At 48.8% G+C, this 26,192-nt stretch overlaps 1 protein-coding gene across 1 annotated transcript; it reads left to right on the top strand.

Moving 5' to 3' along the window:
• Positions 1-7,485: 7,485 nt before the first annotated feature.
• GPR83 (G protein-coupled receptor 83) lies at positions 7,486-19,210 on the top strand (the record flags this gene model as incomplete). Its single annotated transcript, XM_082843850.1, has 4 exons — positions 7,486-7,851; positions 12,496-12,621; positions 14,961-15,094; positions 18,586-19,210. The coding sequence occupies 4 exons, from the start codon at positions 7,486-7,488 to the stop codon at positions 19,208-19,210; spliced, it is 1,251 nt and encodes a 416-aa protein (XP_082699976.1).
• Positions 19,211-26,192: the final 6,982 nt, after the last annotated feature.

Consider the following 26,192-nt stretch of genomic DNA (forward strand, 5'->3'; position numbering starts at 1 on the left):
ACTGGTTGGCCAGGATCTGACCTTTACATTCCAATCTTACATGTTTACTCCACTGCAAATAGTACTTTTTTCCTCAGAGAAGTATGATCATCATATTTCAAACCACAACCTTCCTTGGTTCCCTTGCCTGCAAGCTGAATTTTTGACTGTAATTTGTCTTTATTATAGCATGAACTTTATAAAATAGAAGTCAGGGTAAAATTAATATGAGAAAAGGTGGCGTTTTTTATTCTGGCACTCAAAACCAATGGCTTCAATTTGTAATTCAAAAAAAAAAAAAAAAACTCTTACGGAAGCATTTTTCAAAAGAGTGTAAGATCAGCGAAAGCTATTGCTTATATCCTGCGAAAATGAGTTGCAGATCTGGTGATGCTTTCTAGAAATAGCATTAACAAAATTTTTATTTGGTATTGCTATAAAAAAAACCCCACTAATCATCGTTCCTCCCTCTATAAAAGGCAATATTAATCAAATGGCTTAAATATCATGCTTAATTATCCTCTTTCACTTTCTGAGGATCTGATTTGAAACAAAGCACACAGCAGAAACTAAAGAGAAGGAGGAAAAAATCGCTCAAGAGCAATTAAGAGCATAGAATTAGAGCTGGTGCTAAGAAATATGACTCAACCCGTAGGATTACAGAAAATCTCCTTGTAACATTATTTCCATGGCTCTACCCATAGAACTATATTTTCTTCTCTTTGCCTCCTCAGAGATTGACTGAAGAAATCATTTTAAGTGGTTAACCAGCAATGGAACCAGAAAGTACAGTTATTTTCTCAGAAGGCAGATTTTACATTGAGTTTAGAGGATGCAGTTTGAATAATTTTAAATGATTAAAATGTAGATATGTCCCTGGACCCTACTAGGTAGAAAAAGGAGTATTCAGAAAAATTAAGATTTGCATCCTGGGTTGTCTAATTCCATGTTCAAAGCCTCTGTCACAGTCCTGGCCATTTCCCCTGTCTGGGTACTGGGCTAGGCTCTAGGAGGTAAGAAGACAAGAACAAGATCAATCTTAGCCTGGAAGAGCTGACAGTTTATTTGGAAAGACAGATAAATTGCAAACTGACTACCACAAGGGAAAGGTAACCTCAGAGAACAGCTCACATGGTATGGGAGCAGTTTTATTTATTTATTTATTTTTTCAATCAGATTTTTGCTAGTTTATTTTTTTTTTTGTCACTGAAATCATTAAAACAATTTTTTAAACATCTTTATTGGAGTACAATTGCTTTACAATGGTGTGTTAGTTTCTGCTCTATAACAAAGTGAATCAGCTATACACATACATATATCCCCATATCTCCTCCCTCTTGTGTCTCCCTCCCACCCTCCCTATCCCACCCCTCTAGGTGGTCACAAAGCACCAAGCTGATCTCCCTGTGCTATGCTGCTGCTTCCCACCAGCTATCTATTTTGCATTTGGTAGTGTATATATGTCCATGCCACTCTCTCACTTCGTCCCAGCTTACCCCTCCCCCTCCCCTTAAATGAGAGATTTGGGGGCACTGACTCTGCTTGTTCTGGGATTGTGGCCGCCAAGGGTGTCTGAGAATCTTCACAGGAGAGACAGCAATTGAGCTGGGTCTTGAAGAAGGAAGAGGAGCCTTTCTGGCCTGGGGGGTGGGAGAGGGGATGAGTCTAGACAGAGAAATAACAGCATCTTCAAATAGATAGCACCATAAAATTGCTGGGCTGTGACAAGACCCCAAGATTCTAACCCTAGCAAACGGGTGAACAAGAAAATGGGCTAATATAAGAAAATGAGGGAAGAGTGGGATATGGTGAGTTTAGTTTGTAGCTGGTTGAATTTTAAGTATTCCAGGTGGAAATGTCCAACCGACAGTTGAATATATAACGTTGACCTGGAGCGTTCAAAGAGGTAGTAAGTAGAGGTACAATTTGGAGTGATTGGTGAGTGATGATGGTTCAGCCAGTAGAGACGGCTGAGGTCACCCAGGGGAACATTTAATTCAAGAGGAAGACATAGTGAAGGATGGCACCCTAGATCACCAACACTAACGAGCAGGCCTGTGGGGGTACAACAAATGCTACTATTTATCTACATCATGGGTTAAAAGGGCTATTATGAGTTGGTCCAATACCCATGCCACCATTTATAAAGATTCCTATGTAAAAGTGCAGAGTGAGTTCAAGGAACTTACAAATAAATTGGACCACAACCTGTAAGTTGCTTGTGTGTACTTCCTTTTACTTTTCCTAAATATACCATTTTACCCCATGGCTCCAGTGTCCTGGAACTTGGAAAGGAATTCCAGCCAACCATTTCCTGGAAACTAATGACCTGCCCAGATGCTTTATGTCTGTATTCCATTTAACACTATCTTCAGCCATAGCTTATATTTTAGCCCTACTTGGTTCATTTGTAGCTCAAGAAAGATGACATCCAACTTGTGCCATTAAAACAAACTCCATGTGACTGTCATGTACTGGCAATGGTGCTACGGGCCCTTTCTTTCCCTCTGCCACTGTGATTGTCACCAGAGAAGGACTGTGGGAGTGGCGACTTTTTAAATCAAGTAAGGCTTTTCAGGAAACAATATTGGTGTTCAGTGAGCAATTGCTTGTGGTGCCAGGAATCTTGGTGTGGTGAGACTCTCAGAAACACCTTTCTAAGACCTCTATGTGATATTGTTATTCTATAATTCTTTGTCTAGTTTTTATTAAAAATACTCGTGAAATGATCTGCTTTTTTTGTTTCAAGTCCATTTGAAAGAGTTAAACACTAAACTCTGCTGTCTGGTTTCTTTAACATGTATGACTATTATTAGGGACAGAAATATAATTACTATTTGGCACTGAAGGGGTTCAGAATGAGCATCCCTGAGATCTGCCACTTTGGCTTATGGACTAGTTTGAGCTGAAGTCAATTCAGGCCCAAAAGATTCAGGAAGAGCTGTTGCCGTTACTGTTGTTTTACCTCCCCCTTAACTGCCTAAAAGAATTTAGATGGAGGGTCTGGTCCAGGAAGAGAATTATCACCAGAGATAACTACAGAGAGTGTGGGCTACACGTGGAAACCTGGGGGAATCCAGCAGGTCCTATCTGTTCAAAATCCTCCCTGTTCCACTCTCTCTGCACGGCATGGCAAACATTTGTTTACCAGACATTGGCTCTTCCCATCTTCCTGTGAATTGTCTTCCTTCCCTTTGAAGCCACAGACCCCTACTGCCTTCTTCTTAGCTCAGAATATGGCATCTCAGCCTCAACTGCCTGACTTTCAGGGAGACTCTCACTGTCTGTTGGGATCCCATACGTATGTAATTAAATTTGTTTTTCTTTTGTTAATCTGCCTTTTGTTAATTTAGGTACTAGGCCAGCCAAAAGAACCTAAATGGGTAGAAGAAAATTCTTTCTCCCCAACAGCACATACTGACTATACACAGTGTCTTTGGTTCTATTCAGAAGGCACAAAAGAAGAGCTGCTTCATTCTGGAAGCTCTGTGTCTTCCCAAATCTCTTTAGTTACTGCAGTAGTAATGCTACAGAACTGAGGAAGCCTCTGAGGGAGGAACTTCTCTTAATAAATTAGTCTTCATGTGAGGGGGTGAGGGGTGAGAGATGTTCTTTCATTAAGCACTAGGCTGTTCCAGCAGTTCAGGGTAAGTCGAGGATGGTGGTGCTTGGCTGGAAACTCAGGAGGCCCAGGCCTGGCTGAGCAGAGAGCCAAATGCCTGGAGAAGAAGAAGAAGATTCTAGAATTTATACCTACCCTTGTATATTGTGAGTACCCCTGACCCCTTCAGGGCATACCAGTCCAACTTCCACCTCCAATCTGAGGGCCTTCTCTGGCCTCTGGAGCCCCCTTCAGCTACCTACTTTGCAAGCAGGAAGTGAAGGAGAATTGCCACATCCCTGGGAGCAGCGTTCAACCAGTGATTGACAGGAGGTGGTATGTAGATAGCCCAGCTCCCTCACCTGGCTTGGACAGCTGACGTGTATGCTTCATACTGGCTTTCCCAGCAGGATTAAGCTCAGTGGCCCACAGTGGTAGCTGGTCTGACAGTACGTTCTTTGTCAGCCACCTTCCCTTCCTTGTCTCACTTTTCCTCTTGCCCCACTCATGTTTGCTTTCACTTCCCCAATAATCCCTTGCACTGGAAACTTTGGCTCAGGATTTACTTCTGTGGAAAGGCGAGAACTAAAATATGTCACCTTGTCTTTCAGGTGGCACAAATGCCCTCACACCTACAAGGTGGGCATGGTGAGCAGGAAATCAACGTGAAGGCATGAGGTGCTCCGGATTAGTGTGATGTCCAGAGCCCCAAGCAGGGTACTTAGACGACAGAGCTTGGAAGGACGCTGCTTACCCTGGGTTTCTTTCTCTGCGCTTGATGCTGAGTAGCCCTCTTCTGCCCATACACTCTTTCTCAACACTGGGATTAATTCAACTAACGAGGGTTCCGTTTTCTAAATCACCATCACATTCCAGACTTGCTTCCCTGAGATGCTGCCAAGTCATCCTGATGGAGCATCCTGTCCACCCAATGTCTTGAGTTACATGTTCACGGGCAGTATCTTGGTTTCTTTCCTGTAGCTAAATATCTATTATTTCATGCGCCTGGCACCCTTGTCCCTTCTCCTAGGATCAGTCACATAATCCTCTATTCCAACCACATGATTCTGTGAGACCCACCAGGTCCAGCAGTAGAATCGAAGGACGTCTGCTCGTCACCTTCTCCCAGACACAGCTGTTTAACAAAGGAATGTAAGGTGATGACCTGGAGACAAGAGTGGACGTCTTTGAACTTCTGATAATGGAGAAAGGTAGGCTAAAAGCTCTGGGAGGGGCTGAGGTCCAAGGAGGATCTTGGGTGTTTTTCAGTGTTTGACTTCGAACACACCGAGAACTTGGCAATCATCCCTGCTTCCTCCCTCCAATCTCTGTCACCCTGCTCCTCCCGTTGTCGACACCTGGATCCAAGTCTCCCCTCTGTTCCTGGATCACTTGAACAGCCTTCAAACCTCCTGCCTCAAGCCCCAGCACCTCTATTCTCCCGTTGCTAGACTGTTCTTTCTAAAATGCAGAGCTGATCTTCTCAGTCTCTACTTATAGCCCTTCTGTGAATTCCTGTTGCTCTCTGGAAATCATTCAAATCTTGATGAGGATTTCAAAACGGATGAGACACTTCTTGTTTGGGTCCCTGTCTACCTCCCCAGCCCTCTCTCTCCACTCAACCCTTTGAACAAAAAAACATGTGTTGCCTGCCATTTCCACAAACAAAGACTGTTGCCCGCCATCAAGCCATCTGCCACTGCAAACCAGCCGGAGTGCACCCTGAGGAGAATTCAGGATGGAGAAAAACAGGACACTGGCCCTAGATAGTTAAGATGTATGTCAAAGGAATGATTTCAATGAGCCCAGACTCTTGCATCTTCCCATACATAGAAAAACACTAAATTCATTAACTTGAGATGTGTGGGGTTTTTTTATTAGCAGTCATCTTTTGGTGTTTGTTTGTTTTTATTTTAACAAAAACTTCTCTATATTGTGGATCCTCCCTTACCTCTCTGGAACAGTTCCTCAGAGCGATCTGAGAAGCTATCTCCTGGGCTATAATCTTCAGTGTGGTCCCTGAATAAAACATAACTGGCAACTTCTAGGGTGTACGTTTTTCTTCAGTTGACAGCTCTTTGCGTAACACACTCTAGCTCTTTCCACTCCTGTAGTTGTCGGATGAGCTGTACTCACATTCATCTCGGTACCTTTGCATGTGCCATGATTCCCTCCTTATGGAATTCGCCATCTTCTTCCCTCTGCCTCCTCCTCTGGGACCTAATATCTCTTGCTGGTCCCTTAGGACTGAGCTGAAGTGTCACTTTCTCTGGGAAGACTTCCCTGATTCCCTCTCACCTAGATAAGTGCACCTGGTACTTTAGTATGGTGACACTTATCAAACCATTTTCTAATTGCTTATTGACCTGTGTCCCTGGAGCTCAACGGGGTATAGAAGCTGATGTCTAATTTTCCTGGAAAATTTCCAAAGTGAAAGGTGGCTAGGCTTCCCCTCAAGGCCCAGTGAGAAAAGAGGACTTTGGTGGGAGGGGTCTGTTCTCCAGGGTTTAGGTGGGACAAAGGTGCAGGATTTCTCCTGAACCAAGTACCTCAGAAGGTACCTGGGCTTGAGTCATTTGATGGAGTTCCAGCCTAAGGGCACTGCTCAGCAGGGTGTGATGACAAGAAAGAGTCTACATGGGGTTTGCCAATAGGATGGGTGAGGGGGCAGTTAGAAGCAGTCGACCAGTTACTGTATATAGCACCCGAGAGCAATGTGGTGGGAGATCCCTACCCAGGTCTCTGAAAACCTTACTTACAGGAAAAAGGAAAACTTTCCACCAGGGCCAGAAAAGTTAAATAACTTGCTCAGGATTTCACAGCGAGGATGTGATAAAACTGGAATTTGACTCTGATTCCATGGGATCTGGTGAGACGGATGGCAGGCCAGGGGTGACTGGGAGAGACATCACAGTGGGGAGTGAAAGAACAGGTCAGCAAGATATCAAGATTTCCTGGAGGAGCAGGTGGGGAACAGAAAACAACATGGGTATCATCCCTTACAGATACAGCTTCAAAAACTCCCAGGGCAGAAAACTCAGGTACCCAGGAAGTGGGCACAGAGCTACTGATCTCCTTTGATTCCTGGATCACGTCAGGAGAACTGCTCTGAAGTGTTTCCTTGAAACACTAAGTCCCCACCCCACCCCACCCCACCCCACCCCACCCCCCGCAACACACACACATATTGAGTCTTAGTGAAGGGAAGGAAACAAAACCTGGCCAGCCTCCCAGGACATCTGAAGTCTGATCACTGAAGGCGCTTGGAGAAAGCCTACATCGATTGCCTTGTTCACTTTGTGCCAGAACTGCCAGGCCCCAGTGACCCACTTCAACCTGACACCTGCCGAGCCTGACGCTCAGACTGGACCAGAGTCTCCCCGCGCGGAACAAGGGGTTGCCTGGAGGGGGGCGGACCCAGTCGCTGCCGCGCGCCCCCCGAAACCCCAACCGCCCCGGGGCGCCTTCCGCCGGCTCCCTTTCCGATGGCGAGACTTAAGCAGAAAGCAGGCGGATGAGTGTTTTTAGGGAAACAGCCTTGACGCCTGGCTGGAGTTTTATTTCTAGAGCGAGAGCGGGCTGGGGCCGGGGGTGGGGAAGCCCGCCGAGCCGGAGCGCGTCACGGTCGCCCGGAGAGACGCCGCGCCGCCCGATAGGCAGAGGCACTCGCACGCCCGCAGCCGGGTGGCGCAGCGGAGACACAAAAGTGCGGCCGGCGGCCCGGAGCGCGCCGATCGCGGGCGAGAGGCCGGCGGGGAGTGGGCGCCGGCCGGGCGCTGCGAGGCCGGGAGTCCCTGCGCACACAGCCCCGCGCGCTCCTCTCCCCGCGCCCGAGCGCACGTGCGCGGCCTGGCGGGACGTCCCGCCCGCCCCGTCCCGTCCCGGGCGCGGAGGCTACTGCAAAGATGATCCCTCGGTGCGTGCTGCTCTTCCTCCTCGCAGTGGCGCGAGCCGCGGACGAGCAGAGCCCGGAGGCGGCCCTGGTGGGGCCCAACGCCTCGCACTTCTTCTCCTGGAACAACTATACCTTCTCTGACTGGCAGAACTTCGTGGGCCGGAGGCGCTACGGAGCCGAGTCCCAGAACCCCACGGTGAAAGCCCTGCTCATCACGGCTTACTCCTTCATCATCATCTTCTCGCTCTTTGGCAACGTCCTGGTCTGTCATGTCATCTTCAAGAACCAGCGGATGCACTCGGCCACCAGCCTCTTCATCGTCAACCTGGCCGTCGCCGACATAATGATCACGCTCCTCAACACCCCGTTCACTTTGGTGAGACCGCGAGGGCTGGGCTGGCGCTCCGCTCTCTCCTCTCTCTGTCCTCCTCTCTCTTGCTGTCTCGATGTCTCTCTTATTTCCGTTTCTGTCTCTCTCTGCGTCCCTCTCCCTCTCTCCACCCGATTTCTCTCCTCATTTCCCTGCCGGTCTCCCTCCTCTGCCTGTCTTCCTGTCTTCATCTTTCTTAGTCTCCTCTCTCTTGCCCTCTCATCTCTCATTTCTCAACTCTCAACACTCTCCTCTGTCGGTCTGTCTCTTAGTGTGTCTGTCTCTGTCATTCTTTGTTTGTCTTTCTGCCTGTCTGTCTCTCGGGGGTCTGTCTCTCTTCTCTCTCTCGGTGTCTTCATCTTTTTTTTCCTCTCTGCGACTCTGTCTTTCTCTGTCTCTGTCTCTCATCATCTTCTAAGCCAGCGCTTCTGCAGCTCATGGCATTGGGGTCAATGAATCGAGTGTCTGCAGCCAGCTGTGAACAAATGACCATTTCCTGTTCGGTGTCACTGAGCATGAATCTGCTTGACGATGGTGCAGTAAATCAAAGCCCCTTGAAATTCCAGCATAGATTGTTAGGTCAATTACCCCCCGCCACCCCGCCTCCCAACCGGAGTACAGCCCATTAAATGCCCCAGCATGGGATGCTGCTTTGCACCAAGCTGAAATATCAAACCGTTGCTAGTTGTTAATGGAACCATGAGTGAATTTTCCTAAACCACTTATTTAAATTGCATTTGCTTTCTGTGGTTTGACAGCAAAGTCTGTGTGTGAAGACTGTGTTGTGGAAGAGATGAGGGTTAGGTGGGCTTGGGCCCCAGAGCTGGGGGCATTCGCACAGGGGTGGTGGGTGAGCCCCCCTTCTCGCTCCCATGACCTCCACCGAGCCCTGACTGCTGGGCCTTAGGGGTGTCACTTCTCTCCCTCCGTGACTTGGGACTGTGATGCTCATGATTGAGATGATTGAGACTGGGAGGGCTATGACCAAGTAATCATCATGACAGTTACACCTTGTATTTCTGCAGCATGAGTTACATTTTTCCAATTTCTGGAATAGTCTTTTTGATACTTGAGTTATTACCAAACCATATCTGTTCATATATCTTTCTCTCTCTCTCTTTCTCTTTCTTACACACACACACCACACACTTGGCCAGAAATAACAGACAAGCAAAAAGAAGAGGGTGAACTCCCACAAGCCTATCCACCTGTGAATGTCCTTCCAACCCTTATGTTTAAAAACTACATTTTCTCTCGTCCTCACTTATGAGAACTTCACTCACATTTTGCAGATAAGGAAACTAAGGCACAGAGAGGTTCAATGCCTTGTCCAAGGTCATTTGGCTAGTAATTGGCAGAACCAGGATGAGAATTACTTCCCCTGTCTCAAGTGCAGCCAGAGGTCTGTCCACTAAGCCAATCACCTGGGACCTAGCAGGCAGGGCACCCTTGGACCACTAATCCAAACCATGGACTTCTCCTGCTCTCCTTCCTGCCTACATTTAACAGATTCCTGGTCACTCAGGATGTTCTGACTAGCCAAGGATGAAGGGACTTCCAGATACCCCCCCTCCCCCCCCACATACACACACGCTCTCCCCCTGCTGCTTAAAGCACAGGACAATGCATCTCTGGCTCCTCCTGGATCCCCCTTGGCTTCTGACTTGACAATCTGCAGTGCTGGGGTTGGACTGGGCCACCCAGGATGGGAACTGGGAAGCCCCAGGGCGTGGCCCTATGCTGCTGCCCAGAACAGGATGCATGGCTGGATCTGCGGCAGACACAGGGCAGGTGGGGAGGGAGGCCAGGCTGCGGCTGAGAGCTGACAGCCCCTACCCGGAGGATGTTCTGCAAGAGAGGGGATGTCAGGGTCCTGAGAACCCAGCCCCCGCTCCCGGTTGATCCAAAGCAGCTTGGCCTTCAACCTGACCCGTGCAACCACCCCAATCCAAATTCCTGTCAGAGCTTCCAAGGCTCTTGCAACCAGGGGCGGGTCTTCTAAGCCCTCAGCCAGGCTCCTTGAAGGGGTAAGATGTCCTGCCCTTGGGCTGGTTGGTGACGATAGCCTTCCTCCCTGGTCTCCCTTTCTGTCCACTTTACACTCTACGTCGGCATGAAGTCCAGGTCTGGTCATTGAGAGAAAAGCAAACAGTTACTCACAACTCCCAGGGCAGAGCCGCACACAGAATGTGCTGGAGCCTGGAGAAGGTGATCATTTACTTTGACCTGCCAGGTTCCCACGAGAGGGTCAAAGGAGACTTTTCAGGGCACGTGGCATTTCGAAGGGGCCAGGATAAGTAGGCATTTCCCAGGCCTAGATGAATGTTCATTGCAGACAGAGGGACCCGGGCGAACAAAGGCAAGGGTGTCCAGGTTCACGGTGTGTTGAGGGAACGCTGAGCGGTTCACTGTAGCTGGAGCAGCGGAGGCAAGAAGGCCAGCGGAGGAGGCAGCAGGGCAGGGGGAAGCAGAGGTGGCCGGAAGGGAAGGCTGGGGCAGGGCTGTGAGCGGGCCTGGGCGCTCGTAAGGCATCTGGCCGTCTCTTGAAGGCCATGATGATTCTAAGCAGGCGTCTGATTTTTGATTAAGAAAATGCTGTCAGCAGCGTGAAGGCTGAATTACAGGGGGACAGACTAGAGGACAAGGAAAGCCGTCTGGAGGCTATCATGGTCCAGGTGAGAGATGATGGGGGATTCCACTCGGGCCACGGCCTTGGGACTGAAGAAGAGGGGGGATGGATTTGGAAACCCTTTGAGGTCGCACTGGTCGGCTTTGGTGATTCATTGATTGTGGGAGGCGAGAAGTAGGAGTAGCTAAGGATTTCCTGTTCTGTCATGTTTCTGGGCCGCTCCGCCCTGCCTATTCCAGAGAGAGTAGTGTCCATGGTCTGCTGTCCCAGGTTCATGATCAGACCAGACTTGTCCCTCGTGACTCTCATCCACACATTCCAGCCAAACAGTTCCAACCCTTGTTCCCCAAACAGGTCCTGGGATTTCTGACCTAGTGCCAAGCCCTTTGTTCTTATCTCCCCATGGGCAAATCCTACCTATTCTTTAACGTTCATCTCAAATGTCTAGCATGTTATAAGGCAGTTAATAGTGTTAAGTACTTGCTATGTACTAGGTACTGTTGTACCTGCTTTACCTGTGTTATCTGCCTTACATGTGTTTGAGTTTCATAACAATCATGTGAACAAGGGTTAGCCCCATTTTACAGATGAGGAAAATGAGGCTCATTGGGCCTAAGTGCCTTGCCCAAGGTGGCAGCTATCACTAGCAAATACTCTGCTGTAAATCACTACGCAATATTCTTCCTCTCGAGCTGACCTGCTCTATTTCTTTCGGTGTCTTCTCTCGTTCTCTCTGCCTCAGCGCACTCCCACCCCACCTGGTGGCCCTTTGTCTGGGCCTTCTGTAGGGCACTGACTACTTTCTGTCTTGCATCTGAGATACCCGAGTCCTCCTCTGCCCACATTGGAAGCTTCTTGATCAGAATCAAGGCCTGATCTCTCTTGGGCGTGGGGCATTACTCACGGGAGCTCAGGAGCTGAGTGAGTGAGCAAATAGCCATGGAGGATGTGGGGTGAGGGCCTAAGTCTGCTCCCTGGACCCCACATGCCCTGGGAGCTTGTCTTCTCTCCCTGCCCAGACCCTGGTCCCTGCTCCCAGCTCTGCAGGCCCCTGGGACTCCTTTCCAGATGACGTGTTGCAGGCCTGCTTAGCTAGGGTTCCAGAGCACAGCCCACGTGCTGTGTTGTGACTCTTCAGATGTGTCTCCTCCATGAGTCTGAGCTCATATGAGCCTAAAATGAATTTTACTATTACCATAAAAATGCTATTTCTAATCATATCTTTCTAGCAATCTGCCAGACGTGTTCCACACTTTGTAGCCTTTTTAAAGTTATTTTATTTTTTAATTTACTTATTTTTTATTAAGTAGTTTTTGTTTTGTTTTGTTTTTTTGTCTTTTGGCTGCGTTGAGTCTTCGTTGCTGCGCGCAGGCTTTCTCTAGTTGGTGGTGAGCCAGGGCTACTCTTTGTTGCTGTGCGCAGGCTTCTCAATGCAGTGGCTTCACATTGTTGCGCAGCACCGGCTCTAGAGTGCAGGCTCAGTAGTTGTGGCGCACAGGCTTAGTTGCTCCGCGGCATGTGGGATCTTCCGGGACCAGGGCTCGAACCCGTGTCCCCTGCATTGGCAGGCGGATTCTTGACCACTGCGCCACCAGGGAAGTCCCTGTAGCCATTTTTTTTTTAAGTTGATCCCTACAATAAGATACAAGGTAGAGATTTTTAAGCCTTTTTTTTTTTTGTAAATGAGTAAACTGAGGTTCAGAGAGGTTACCTACCTTGCCAAAGGTCACACAGCCAGAAAAGATTAGAGGTGGGAAATCTAACTCCAGAGCCCATGTCCTTCCCACGCTGTCCTGGCACTGAACAAGGCCCAGCCATAACAGCAGGGTCAGGGTTTGTTGAACTGAATGATAGAGAATGAGTCATGCTGGAGATAAGCACGCGTGACCCACAGTCCAGCAGCGCAGAGGAAGAAGGAGGAGGGGGAGAAGGCTCCTGTGGGATGCTCCTCAGGAACCACAGGGAGCGAGGGTCAGTGGCAAGGCCCGTCTGTCTCCTGACTTTTGTGGGCTCGTCTCCAGGTCCGCTTTGTGAACAGCACGTGGGTGTTCGGGAAAGGCATGTGCCACGTCAGCCGCTTCGCTCAGTACTGTTCCCTGCACGTCTCAGCCCTGACACTGACAGCCATCGCTGTGGACCGCCACCAGGTGAGGGCACCCACCCCCTGATGCCCTGTCCTTCCCTCACCGGCTTTCCTCTCCAGGGGGCTGAAGGCAGTGTTTTAGCCCACGTTTCAGTGAGCATATTTGTCTTCTTATTGACCGCTATGAGCATTAAATTAGGCATATAGCCCCTAAAGTGGGGCTAAAATAGGCATATAGCTCCCTTTGTGCTACGGGCTGCAAAACATTATTCCACGTTTGTTGCTCCAGTGAAGACTCGCTGCTGGCATTTTGTGTGTCAGAAATGAACGAGTTTGTTTTGGGGGGATTGAAAAGCAGATCTGGAAAATCACAGATGAAAAGAGAGTGGCAAATGCAGGTCCGAGGCAAGGCTCCTGGCTGGGATATGAGATGGATATTTCTGGACCCAGGTTGTTGAAGAGATAAACAGGCTGGAGGGGGACGGGCAGGTGGCAGGCGCAGGTGTCGTGTGGGGTAGGGAGTCCCAGCTCACTGTCCTGCTCCATCGGATTCACATGGGTCGATATGGTGAGGGGAGCTGGAAAGGACCTGAGGGCGCCCATGGCCTCTGACTGAGGCTTCTACTCCCTTTATCAACGTGAACCACAATGGCGTGTGAGGGGCAAGGATGGCAAAGTCCAGAAGGGAGATGTGCTGGGCAGCTTCTAAAGCCTAGTCCATTCCTCCCATAAAACCTTAAAAAATTGGGAGAAGACTTTGGGAGGACACAGCAGAATGTCCAGTGTGTCCTGGGATGGCATCCTGAGACAATGGTAGGTCTTTATGACCTCTCTTTCTGACCCGACTCACCTATCCCCAAATGGCTTTTTCAAGAAATAATGATTCTAATCTTGCAAGCTAAAAGTGTTCATCAGCAGATGAATAGATAAAGAAGATGTGGTATATATGTATAATGGAATACTACTCAGCCATAAAAAAGAATGAAATTTTGCCATGGATGGATTTGGAAGGCATTATACTAAGTGAAATAAATCAGCCGGAGAAAGACAAATACTGTGTGCTACCACTTATATGTGGAATCTAAAAAAATACAACAAACTAGTGAATATAACAAAAAAGAAGGAGACCCACAGATACAGAGAAAAAACCAGTGGTTACTAGTGGGGAGGGAATGGGGGAGGGGCAATATAAGAGTAGGAGATTAAGAGGTACAAACTATAGCTTATTATAAAATAAGCTACAAGGATATGTTGTCCAACATGGGGAATATAGCCAATATTTTATAACTATAAATGGAGTATAACCTTTAAAATTGTGAATCACTATATTGTACACCTGAAATTTATACATTATACGTCAACTATACTTCAATTTAAAAAAAGAGGAATAATGATTCTAATCTTAAAATGAGGATGCTGTTAAATTCCCAAGTCTTTATTTAAACCTTTTAGGAGAATTGATCGGCATACAGTAGCAATCAATTCCAAGATGCTTTTCAGCCCAAAGCCTCTAACAATGGTTTAATCTGGGGCTTGGGAAACCTGAAATTGCCCCACTGCAATTTTAGAAATGGCTTTCAGAGACAATGTGGTGAACCCCCAAATAAAGGGCAATGCAGCTTCCCATGATAAGTGGTGAGAGTCTCCTCCCGACCTGTGTCGCCTTCAGACCCCTCGGAGCCCTTTGTAACTTAAAGGATCTGGAATCATGGGCAGATGAGATGAGATCCTGAGGTGCCACGGCTGCTCCTGTGCCAGCCTCGCTGTGGGTGTCATGGGAACAGACCTCCCCCTTCACCGCTCCCCCATCCTCTCACTGCACCCAGCTTCTGCCATGCATGACCTGCAAGAGGCATTTTTTAAAAATTAATTAATTAATTTATTTTTGGCTGCGTTGGGTCTTCCTTGCTGTGCGTGGCCTTTCTCTAGTTGCGGTGAGCGGGGGCTTCTCTTCGTTGCAGTACACGGGCTCTAGTTACGCGGACTTCAGTAGTTGCAGCACGTGGGCTCAGTAGTTGTGGCTCGCAGGCTCTAGAGTGCAGGCTCAGTAGTTGTGGCGCACGGGCTTCGTTGCTCCGCGGCACGTGGGATCTTCCCAGACCAGGGCTCAAACCCACATCCTCTGCATTGGCAGGTGGATTCTTAACCACTGCGCCACCAGGGAAGTCCTGCAAGGGGCATTTGAACTGCCTGGAGTCTCTGAGTCCAGATGACACACTCGCTGTACCCCTGTGGGCTGGACGGTGTGGTGGTGCAGCTCAGGGGCTCGATAATGAGTTAAGGGGTGCTTGACTCTAAGTAGGACCTACCTGCCTCATTGTGACAAGTGAGCTGCATCGTCTGTATTTCTTAGTTGCTTCAAACTGTCTTCAGCCAGTGATGCCCAGTTTGCTTGTCTTCCAGGTCATCATGCATCCGTTAAAACCTCGGATCTCAATCACAAAAGGTGTCATCTACATCGCAGTCATCTGGACCATGGCGACGTTCTTTTCACTTCCACACGCTATCTGCCAGAAATTATTTACCTTCAAGTACAGGTGAGACGAACTAGTGGGGAGCAGCCCGGGGATCCAGAGAACCTTGACAGAGGGAAATCTGAGCCCCCTCTGAATCTCAGAGTTACCAGTACCTGCTGCGCTGAGCTGTTCTCTCTGTCTCCTTCCCATCCTGTTGCTTCCAGGCCCATGCGTATCCTCTGCACTTTTTCTGCTTTTTCTCATCTTTTCCTCGCAACACTTTTAGCTTCCTCTTTAGTCTCTGTCCCTTTGTCTGTAAGGTCAAGGCGATAGCAATCAGCTTCTGCCACTGAGGACAGGTACTAACCCAGACTGAGATTCAGAATCACCCAGGCCCTGTTTAAAACGGTGAGGTTTAAATTCTCTCCCACAACCTACAAACATGTATATCTCTAAGTGTCTCAGGCAGGATGCTCTACCCCCCTCCCCACTACCTCCCTTCTATCACATGCTTTGTCCTGTGCTCTCACAGAATGGAAAGCACTCAGTGTCTTGAAACTTAAACACTCGTGCGTGCTGCCAGTCAGTTAAAGGTGATCTCCCCTGTTAGACTATGAGGTTGGGGGGAGCTGGCGCCATTTCTGATTTTGCCATCTTGGTGTCCCTAGCGTCTATATTACTGTCTCACATCACGAGCTCTCTGTACGTAGTTACTGAATGAATGAATGAGCTTAGAGTGATCTTCATCACTTCATTGTTGTTTCAGCTGAAGTTCCATAGAAACAGATCCTGAGATAAAGGAAGGTACATGTGCCTGGCAATTTTAAGAAAGTGCTCCCGGGGTAATGGGTAAGGCAGTGGAGAAGCTGGACAGCAAGTGGGGAGAGACCAAGGGAGGGTGTGGTTTGCAGGGGGAGCTCTGGAGCAGACTGCTAACACAGAGTTTGCCTGCTTTGAGCCAAGGGGGCTGGGCTTTTGTATTCCAGGCCTTCCTGGGGGAAATGGAGATACGTGGCCACTTCTGGCTCGTAATGGATCTGTGGAAATTATCTCCAGTGGCCTTCGGGTAGTCCTAGGCCCCTAGAAGATCACGGCTGACAGCCGTGTCTTGTCGGGTGGGCCGGAGCTGGGGGGCCTGGTGCTCCAGACCAGTAAAGGGGATCTAGGGGGTGCACTGCCGGCAGGTCTTACCATGTGCTGCCTCACCTGAGACATACGTTTACGTACACTCCTGTGACATAGCGGGATCCAGAGAACAAGGTCTGAAGGCCAATTTCAACTAATTTATAAAGTCTCTGTCCCCGAATTCTAGGCTATCGAATGAATCACATACCCACCCCTTCCCAGCACTCAGACTCCCCAACTGCCTTCATATATGGAAGGCTATTTCTTTTTCTGCTAACAAAAGCGAAGAGAGTTTTCTTTCTTTCACTAGTGATGGCCAGCTGCACCTATAACAACATCAACAAGCTACATGGTATGATGGAAAAAAAGTAGCAATTTTGAGTTGCTGCTCAGAGATGTTACAGTACGAAAACCCTGCTCGCACCCAGAGTCTGGACATTTAGATAAAGACCGGAGCTTAGGATTCCTGCCACAAGTCCCCGCCTTGCTTTTCCCAGGGCATCTTTTTTTTTTTTTTTTAATTATTTTTATTTATTTATTTATTTGGCTGCGTTGGGTCTTCGTTGTGGTGCGCGGGCTTCTCATTGAGGTGGCTTCTCTTGTTGTGGAGCACGGGCTCTAGGCACGCAGGCTTCAGTAGTTGTGGCACACGGGCTCAGTAGTTGTGACTTGCGGACTCTAGAGCGCAGGCTCAGTAGTTGTGGCTCTCAGGCTTAGTTGCTCCGTGGCATGTGGGATCTTCCCAGACCAGGGCTCGAACCTGTGTCCCCTGCATTGGCAGGCGGATTCTCAACCACTGCGCCACCAGGGAAGCCCATCGGGGCATCTTTTAAAATGACCACTTGTGAAAAATTAGTGACCTCTGCCCCAACCACCTTATAAGTAACAGGTGTTTGCTACCCTGGTCTCTCTCTCCTGCTCACCTGTGACCTGGGAGGGAGGACTGCCCTTCTCCTGGCTCATAGTGCCCCCATTCTGGGATGTAAGTAATAGTCTTGTGACTTCCTTTGTGTGAGTGTATTGAAACTGCGCCTTCAATCAAAACAGCCCCTGGGTTTTCTCTTCCCCAAAGTGGAAGGAAGCTGCTGAGGGAGCTCCCTGCCACCTCATTCAGCAAATGATAATCTGCATATTCTTAACCCACCCGCTCTGGGTTTTCCAACATACACAGATGTCCCTGAAAAATTTCAAGAGGACTGGGTACATTCCATAGAAAATAAGTACTTTTTGTCTGAGTGGCTGAAGGTGTATGAGTTCAGGCATTGCCACTCACATTCTCAAGATGCATTTCTTTGCCCCATTCCTTTGCCCCATTCCCATTGGATCCCCTCTGGAATGGGAGTAGGTAGTACAATAGGAAATTCCAAGATTTCCTGAATCCATCATGCTCCCAGGATGAGTTAATTCTAAGACTAGGAACACCAGTGTTGCATTCATTCATTGAACAAATATTTATTTGGTGTCTATTCTGGGCTAGAAATAATACAAAGTAAAGAGGACACAGAGTGATCTAGGTGTATTTCTCTTTTTTAAAATTGAAGTACAGTTGATTTACAATGTTGTGTTAGTTTCAGGTGTACAGCGAAGTGATTCAGTTATATATATATATATGAGTGTGTGTGTGTGTATATATATATATATAAATTCTTTTTCAGATTCCTGTTGATTATCTATTTTATATATTGTAGTGTGTATATATTAATCCCAAACTCCCAGTTTATCCCTCCCCCCCGACCTTTCCCCTTTGGTAACCATAAGTTCGTTTTCTATGTCTGCGGGTCTATTTCTATTTTGTATATAAGTTCGTTTGTATCAATTTTTTTTAGATTCTACGTATAAAGTAATATCATATGATATTTGTCTTTCTCTGTATGGCTTTCTTCACTTAGTATGATCATCTCTAGGTCCACCCGTGCTGCAAATGGCATTATTTCTTTTTTTTTTTTTTTTTTTTTTTTGCGGTACCACTGCTGTGGCCTCTCCCGTTGCGGAGCACAGGCTCCGGACACGCAGGCTCAGCGGCCATGGCTCACGGGCCTAGCCGCTCCGCGGCATGTGGGATCCTCCCGTACCAGGGCACGAACCTGTGTCCCCTGCATCTGCAGGCGGACTCTCAACCACTGCGCCACCAGGGAAGCCCATTATTTCATTTTTTATGGCTAAGTAATATTCCATTGTATATATGTACCACGTCTTCTTTATCCATTCATTTGTCGATGGACATTTAGGTGTATTTCTTACCTATGTAGAGCGCCCAGCCTAGTGGGAGAGCTGAAAATGTAATCAGATAATTAGGCTGCTCATCACATGTGCTGTAACAGACGGAGCCCAGTGGAGGGAGAGGCCAGTGGTTCCTGGGATGGGGCTTTTCCACGCTGATTTCACACCCTCCTTCTCTATCCCTCTCCCTCTCCCTCTCTCTCTGTCTCTCTCTCCCCTGCCCCCAGTGAGGACACTGTCCGCTCCCTGTGCCTGCCAGACTTCCCTGAGCCAGCTGATCTCTTCTGGAAGTACCTGGACTTGGCCACGTTCATCCTGCTTTACATTCTCCCCCTCCTCCTCATCTCCGTGGCCTACGCCCGTGTGGCCAAGAAGCTGTGGCTGTGCAACAGCATTGGGGATGTGACCACGGAGCAATACCTGGCCCTGCGACGCAAGAAGAAGAAAACCATCAAGATGCTGATGCTGGTGGTGGTCCTGTTTGCCCTCTGCTGGTTCCCCCTCAACTGCTACGTCCTCCTCCTGTCCAGCAAGGTCATCCACACCAGTAATGCCCTCTACTTTGCCTTCCACTGGGTCGCCATGAGCAGCACCTGTTACAACCCCTTCATCTACTGCTGGCTCAACGAGAACTTCAGGGTCGCGCTGAAGGCATTACTGCGCGTGTGCCAGAGGTCGCCCAAGCCTCGGGAGGAGCGGCCACCCTCCCCAGTCCCGTCCTTCAGGGTGGCCTGGACAGAGAAAAGCAGCGGCCGCAGCGCTCCACTAGCCAACAGCCTCCTGCCGTCCTCCCAGCTGCAGTCTGGGAAGACAGACCTGTCGTCCGTGGAGCCTGTCGTGGCAGTGACCTAGAGGAGAAGAGCGGGAAGGGGCGGGGGGCAGGGCTCTGTCTCCAGATGAGGCTGGGAAAGGGCCTGAGGGAGGACAAAGCCTGGAAAACAGCCTGTCCTCCCACCCCTTCACATGCTGGAAGCAGTTCCTGAAGAAGCCCAAGGACGTTTGAGTGCCTAGGCAACGCTGCCCAGGCTCCTTGACCCGATAGATGGGAAAACGAAAAGACAGCACCCAGCTTGACACGTGTTTGTGAACTCCTGTCTGAGACATGCTGGTACCCTGAGCCAGGGGACCCAGGACGGCTTCAGCCCCCATGGGGGCTGAGTCAGTCAACTGCCTACACCTGTCAGGCAGCTGCCTTACAGCCCTCCCACCACTGAGCACCCACGAAGGACCCTGGAGTCAGACGTGCGGAGTGGCTGACCCAGATGCACAGCTGTGCTTTAGAGAGGCCCGTCGGCCAGTGAAAGGTCAGTGAACCAGAGCCGGCGTGGAGGTGTGTATGCCTCGCTTTCTGAAGTCGCTGGAGCTGGCTGAGTCCCGGTTCTGTGGCGGCCCAACACGTGACAAGAAAAGACCACGACTGGGTTCCTTAATATAAAGAGGAATTACTGAGTTTCCTTAAAACAAAGAAACACTATTATGGAAACTTTGGAACATTCAGAGAAGCACGAAGAAGAAAATAAAAATCACCCCCTTCTCCCTCCAACTTCTGATAAGTTCTGTCAAAATACTGTGGCTTTCTTTGCAGCTTCTTTTCGTGTGTGTGTGTGTGTGTGTGTGTGTGTGTGTGTGTGTGTGTGTCTATGATTTTCATTTCATACTGAATTACACTTCTCCATTTAGAAGTAAGCAAGAAACTGGGCATAGCCGAGAACTCCTGAACCCCTCTCCCGGGAATAGTGTCCACCAGAAGATTTCGAAGATGAGGTGTGAGAAGAGCCCAAGGGGAACACCGTCCCAGAGCAGACAGACTGCCTTCGTCCCGCAGCCAGTGGTGGCAAGGGCCCGGCTGAAGGACCTCTCCTCGGAGAGTGGCCATTGTGATGAACCGGGAATAAAACTCATCCAGGAGGCATAATTCCTCCTCTCCTGCAAGCACACAGAACAAGAGGTGGTGAAATACTGCCCTGCTTTTGCAAGAGATGAGGGAGCAGGCTTTCCAACATGCTGGAAATACCCGTGCTTAGACACCTCATCCTCCCAAGCTGTCTAGTCAGGCCATTTCTCCTCCATGTCATCTGAATAATAAGGCTTCTTCACGCCAGTTCTCATAAGACGACTCACTGTCAACATCACTCTCTCACGTGTCACTTATCAAACCCTATGGCATCGTGATGGTCCTTAGTGACTCAACTTGCCAGAGAAATCTCATTCCAGAGACAATGAGTGTTTTCATCACCTTCCATCTGGCCCTGAGTGACTCACTGTGTCATCCAGCAGAGAGACGCATCAGGCAGGAGAGAGCTTCCTTCACCAGCCCTAAACAACTGCCGCTCTCACACTGGTTTGAGGTTTCTTTCTAGCACCAAAGAGATCCTGAAAGCAAAGCATGGTCATGGAGCTAAGAGGGAAACTGAGGCTCAGGGAGACGGGGTTTGTCTAAGGTTCACTTAGATCTCTTGGCTGTTAATTGAACCTGAACTTGGTCATATCATCTGCTTCTCTGGAAGGAACCATGGGGGTTCATTATCCTATTCTCTCTATTTACGAGGATGTTTGAAAATTTTCAAGACGTAAAGTTTAAAAAAATAATCTTCTGAACAGTGGATAGAAGAGTGACTTTCATGGGACACAGAGAGCCTTTTAAGCCCATAGGGATCCCCAGGTGGATTTTTTTTCAGACCAAGTGGCTCCCAGGCCTGTGTGTATTGTCCCTTAATGCTGCCACGGAAATTCTTACCAGAAAGAGAACAGGCGACAGGGTTACAGAAAATTTGTCCCGCTCTGAAATCACGGGGAAGGCTTCACTTTGTTCCTTCCTCTCTGAGGGCCTCTAGAAATTCTGCCAAGTCCCAGAGAAGGCTCTTCTCTGGTGGAAGATCCTCCCCACTGATGGCTCATTAAGTCTGGGTCTCCTGTCAGCTCCCTGTCTCCCCCGACCCCACATTCCCTGTGTGCCTCAGAGCAGAAGTGATTCGTGTTTGTGAATGTGACGTGTGTAAAACTGGAATCTTTCCACTGTGCTATCGTGAGGACTTGACTGTAAATTGCTCCCGTCTCAATAAAATACATAGTGGGTGTGTGGCCTGTGCTTCCCGGATTTGTGATTAGGCCACAGCTGCTGACCTTTCAAATGGGGATCCACGAGGATTAGATGAAGAGAGCGTGGAGAGCCTCGGCCCTCACCTCTGCATTTCACAGCTGCGCAAAAGCCCAAACACTGAGCGGGTTGAAAACCTCTGGTTAGTGCCTTCTTCCACGGAGCTGGCTGCCGAGGCCCCTCTTTTGTGAAATCTGTGAAATGAATCTGTGCTGAGTGATTTAAGCCGGGACTCCAGCTGTTCCTTGGTGATTCCGGAGGAGGCGAAGCTGCCGCTCCCACGCGCAGGGTGCAGTAGGTACCACGTTCCTGTTCACAGGGTTTCTGCCCCCCTGGACCTGGGCTCCCCTTGTCCGACCAGCTAAGCCGGGTAGGAGCCTCTGTAAGCGGCTCCTTGCAGGAAACCGCCCTCAACAGGAAGCCCCTTTTCTTGTCACGTTAGCAAAGCTATATTGTAACTGTCTCTTAGACCAGGCGTCCGCATGCTCTGCTCATCTCTGGCCCAAGCACACCTTTCACATCTTTTGATCACACAGTACCTTGCCTAACGTGTGGGTTCTTTTTTAGATCAAAGAAGTAGAAACGAAGAACAAGTACTTAACAGATGACCGGATCTCTTCCCTAGCTTCCCCTTCAGTAATCTCGTGAACAAGATAACATCTAGAGGAAGGTCAGGAGGAGCTGATGAGCCCGCACACAGCAGGGAATGTCCACGACTCTGACCCCCTATCTCAATGATTAACTGAGGTTACTTCCCTGTTTCCCTTTAAATCTTTCATGGCCAAGCAGAGTCTTTGGAGGTGGTTTTTGGGGACACTGAGTGTACCATCTCCCCAGATTGCCGGCATTCTGATTAAAAGCATCTTTCCTTTCTACCAACAGTTGTCTCTCTCCCTCTCTCTCTCTCTCTCATATTGACTTTTTTTTTTTGGCGGTACGCGGGCCTCTCACTGTTGTGGCCTCTCCCGTTGCGGAGCACAGGCTCCGGACGCGCAGGCTCAGCGGCTGTGGCGCATGGGCCCAGCCGCTCCGCGGCATGTGGGATCTTCCCGGACCGGGGCACGAACCCGTGTCCCCTGCATCGGCAGGCGGACTCTCAACCACTGTGCCACCAGGGAAGCCCTCATATTGACTTTTGAGTGGTGAGCAGACAGACCTGATTCGGTAACACCTCCACTGCATACATAATTACCCCGATGCCCTCCAGAGCCCAGGAAATCAATGTTAAATAATTACACAGTAGGGAATTTACTGTGCCTAGGGGAACATTTGAAAGAAAATGAAAGGAGATGGAGAAAAGAGGGGAACTAGGAGTTGCTGACATCTCCTACGTGAGACACTGTGCTAAATGTCTCTGAGTCCGTGAGCTCATTCTCCCTCAGTATTTCTCCAAGGTAAGCGTTATTATTTCTATACTGCAGTTGAAGAAACTGAGGCTCAGGTAAAGATCCCAAAGCCTAATCTTGAGATTAGGTTCTGAGAAGCCTTGTAGGAAAGGACCTTAATTTGTTTTTAATCTGATGTTCTATGAATTTCCTCGATTATGGGGCACTTTTGGAGGTAAAACCCGTTAACTGTCCCCAAACCAGTGCTTGAGTTACATGCTTAGGGAAATGCTTGACTACATGGGTTCCAGGGCCCCTCGCAGCTCCATGGTCAGTGAATCCATGCTTCTAGAACAAGCAGAATCTCATGCTGCCTTGTGGGCTCACCCCTGGCTAGAAGCGTCTTCCCAACAAGCTGTTAGTGATGCCTGAGTGGCCAGTGCCCTGCTTGACCAACTATGTCAGGTTGCCAAGGTTAACAGCTGTCTCACAGCTGGCCAGGGCCTCAGGGTCCCCAGACAGCACAAGCAGAACTTGGCTAAACCCTCACTGCTCCAGGCTGGTTGGGATGTGCCTCCAGGGCCCCTAGGGAAGCTATGCCAGGGTGCCTGGGGCCAGGAAAGACTGGTGGTCTTGCAGCACCCACTGGGGAAACATGCTTGTCCTAGAGTGCTGCCCAAAGACGGTAGAAGATGCTCCCAGTGCTGTGGGATCAGGTCGTCAGCATCTTGCTTTGGCATCTCTGTGTACACTCCCCACACCCGCACCCCGGTGCCTCGCCCCTGCCATTCTCTCTCCTTTCAAGGCGTAGTTAGGGAAAGAACAAATACAATACATGCAATGCTGGAGGCATTTGGGGAAAAGAATAACCGGTGATATTTAATGCGAGAAAGCCCTGGGGTTCAGGTTTTAGAGCCTCTCTTGCTGAGAATAAGCTATTTGCTGCTTCATGGTGACAAAGTGCTTGATGTTAACAGCTCCTCCTGGCCTCCTGTTTTTAACCTAGCAGGGACCCTGTCCTCAGACTGGTCATGAATTTAAGTTGCTCAGCGTCAATATGAGGAAGGCAAAGGAATCATGAACACAGGGTTCAGGATGTTGATTACGTCATGTGGAGAAGGGGTAGGGGTTGGCACGTAGGGCGATGGGAACTGCTACCGCGTCCAAGCTCTCTCTGCTCGCCGCACAACAGACCGATGAATCGGGAGACAAGGTGCTGAGGCAAGGAATACGACTTTATTTGGAAAGATGGTGGGACTAAAGTCTCAAAATAACCATCTTATCGGGATTTGGATGCCAACTTCTTTTATAGCACAGAGAGGGGGAGGAGATGAGGAAGTAAAGTAAAAAGGCCATACTTTTTGCAAATATCCCCTGAAATGGCCAGTCTCGGGGAGGGGATGTGTTAATTTCTTCTTTCTTGCAGCCATCCTCAGGTGGAACAGGGTGGGGATGTTTCCCTGAACAAAGGCACTTTGGTTTGACCTTCAGGCAGAGGGGCAGCGTTCCCCGAGGCAGGCCATTATGTGCAGACAGTGTCCTTTTAGTGAACAAAAGCAACGGGAAGCAAAGGTTAAAGCAAAAGAAACAGATCCAACAGTAATCCGATTTGCCTTTTCCCTGTTACAGAACCACTTGGCTGTAAATAATTGTCAAGGTTCTAGCTTTCGTTTGGGGCAGTGGGTTCTTACTACCTGATTAAAAATCATGAATCACATCACTAACCAAATAGCTAAAAGCAGATGGACCAACATTAAGCGTGTGCCACAAGCCAAGGATTATAATTCATCCAATCCTGTGCCTCTGCAGTCTATACACAAACAAGCAGTAAGCCAACAGGAATGGAACCTAGAGGTCCAAGGCTTCACTTTTCTTCCCTGCATCCTTCCAATCTAGTTACATCTATATTTGTATTATTAGAATATGCAAATGGAGTTCACGGCTGAGACAAGTAGGATATGATAATTATATTTCTTTTTTAAAAACAATCTTTTTTTTTTTGGATTTAAAACTTGCCTCTATTTCTTTGCTTTTGCTTTCTATATCACAATCACTACTTTTGTCCCAATTTTTCAAAATAGTTAAAACCCCTTTGTGAGGTGACCACACACATCCTGGTCTGCCAGTACCCCTCTCCCACGCCTCCTGGGCCATCTGAGCTGCTGCTCCTTGGCTAGCTGATCTCTATGTTTACATATCTCTATGGCAGCAGAGGACCTGCTTTCCCAGGACTCCTCTTCTCCTCTCCCTAGTGGTTAGATGTTCCAATTTCCTAGATCCGTTTCTTCCTCTTTCTTTGTTTACTCCTTACTTTGGAAGAGCACACCTTCTGGCCATTGCCCAAGAAAAGAAAAATTTCTTTTGAGACCTTTGTACGTCCCGAGATGTTTTTAATTCACATGTAATTAGAACTGCATCTGACTGAATATAGGGTAATAGATTGAAAATCACTTTCTCTCGGAATTTTGAAGGCATTTTTATTAGTTTTCTGTTGCTGCCATGACAAATTATGACCGCCTTAGTGGGTTAAACAGCACAAGCGTATTATCTTACACTTCCGTGGGTAAGTCAGAAGTCTGACACAGGTCTCATGGGGCTGAAATTAAGGCGTCAGCATGGCTGCATTCCTTTCTGTAGGCTCCGGGTCTGATCTGTTTCCTTACCTTTTCCAGCCTCCAGAGGCCACCCATATTCCTGGGCTCATGGCCCCTTTCCTCCAGCTTCAAAGGCAGCAACATGGCATCTCTCTGACCTTCTTTAGCTTCGTTTCTCCATCTCTTCTGTGCCTCCCCTCCACTTTCAGGACCCTTGTGATGACACTGGGTCCACCTGAGTAATACAGGATACTGTCCCATCTTAAAGTCAGCTGATTAGCAGCCCCAATTCCATCCGCAACCTTCATTCTCCTTTGCCTAAATATGTTCACAGGTTCTGGGATTAGGAGACAGACGTCCTTGGGAGGCCATTATTCTGCCGACCAGCATTGCTCACCTACCTTCTTACACTTCTGCTGAGAAATTGGATGCTTTTCTGATTCCCAGTTCTATGCATGCAACCCAAGTTTACCTACCTTAGGTAGAGGCCAAACAGGTGAGTCAAAAGACTCTAATAAGAATCACTACTTCTGGGACTTACCTGGTGGCGCACTGATTAAGAATCCATCGGCCAATGCAGGGGACACGGGTTCGAGCCCTGGTCCGGGAAGATCCCACATGCCGCGGAGCCACTAAGCCCGTGTGCCACAACTACTGAGCCCACATGTCCCAACTACTGAAGCCCACACACCTAGAGCCCGTGCTCCACAACAAGAGAAGCCACTGCAATGAGAAGCCCGAGCACTGCAATGAAGAGTAGCCCCTGTTTGCCGCAAATAGAGAAAGCCCGCGTGCAGCAATGAAGACCCAAAGCAGGC

Source organism: Leucopleurus acutus, assembly GCF_964270905.1.
Source record: "Leucopleurus acutus genome assembly, chromosome: 8".
Taxonomy (NCBI): Eukaryota; Metazoa; Chordata; class Mammalia; order Artiodactyla; family Delphinidae; genus Leucopleurus; species Leucopleurus acutus.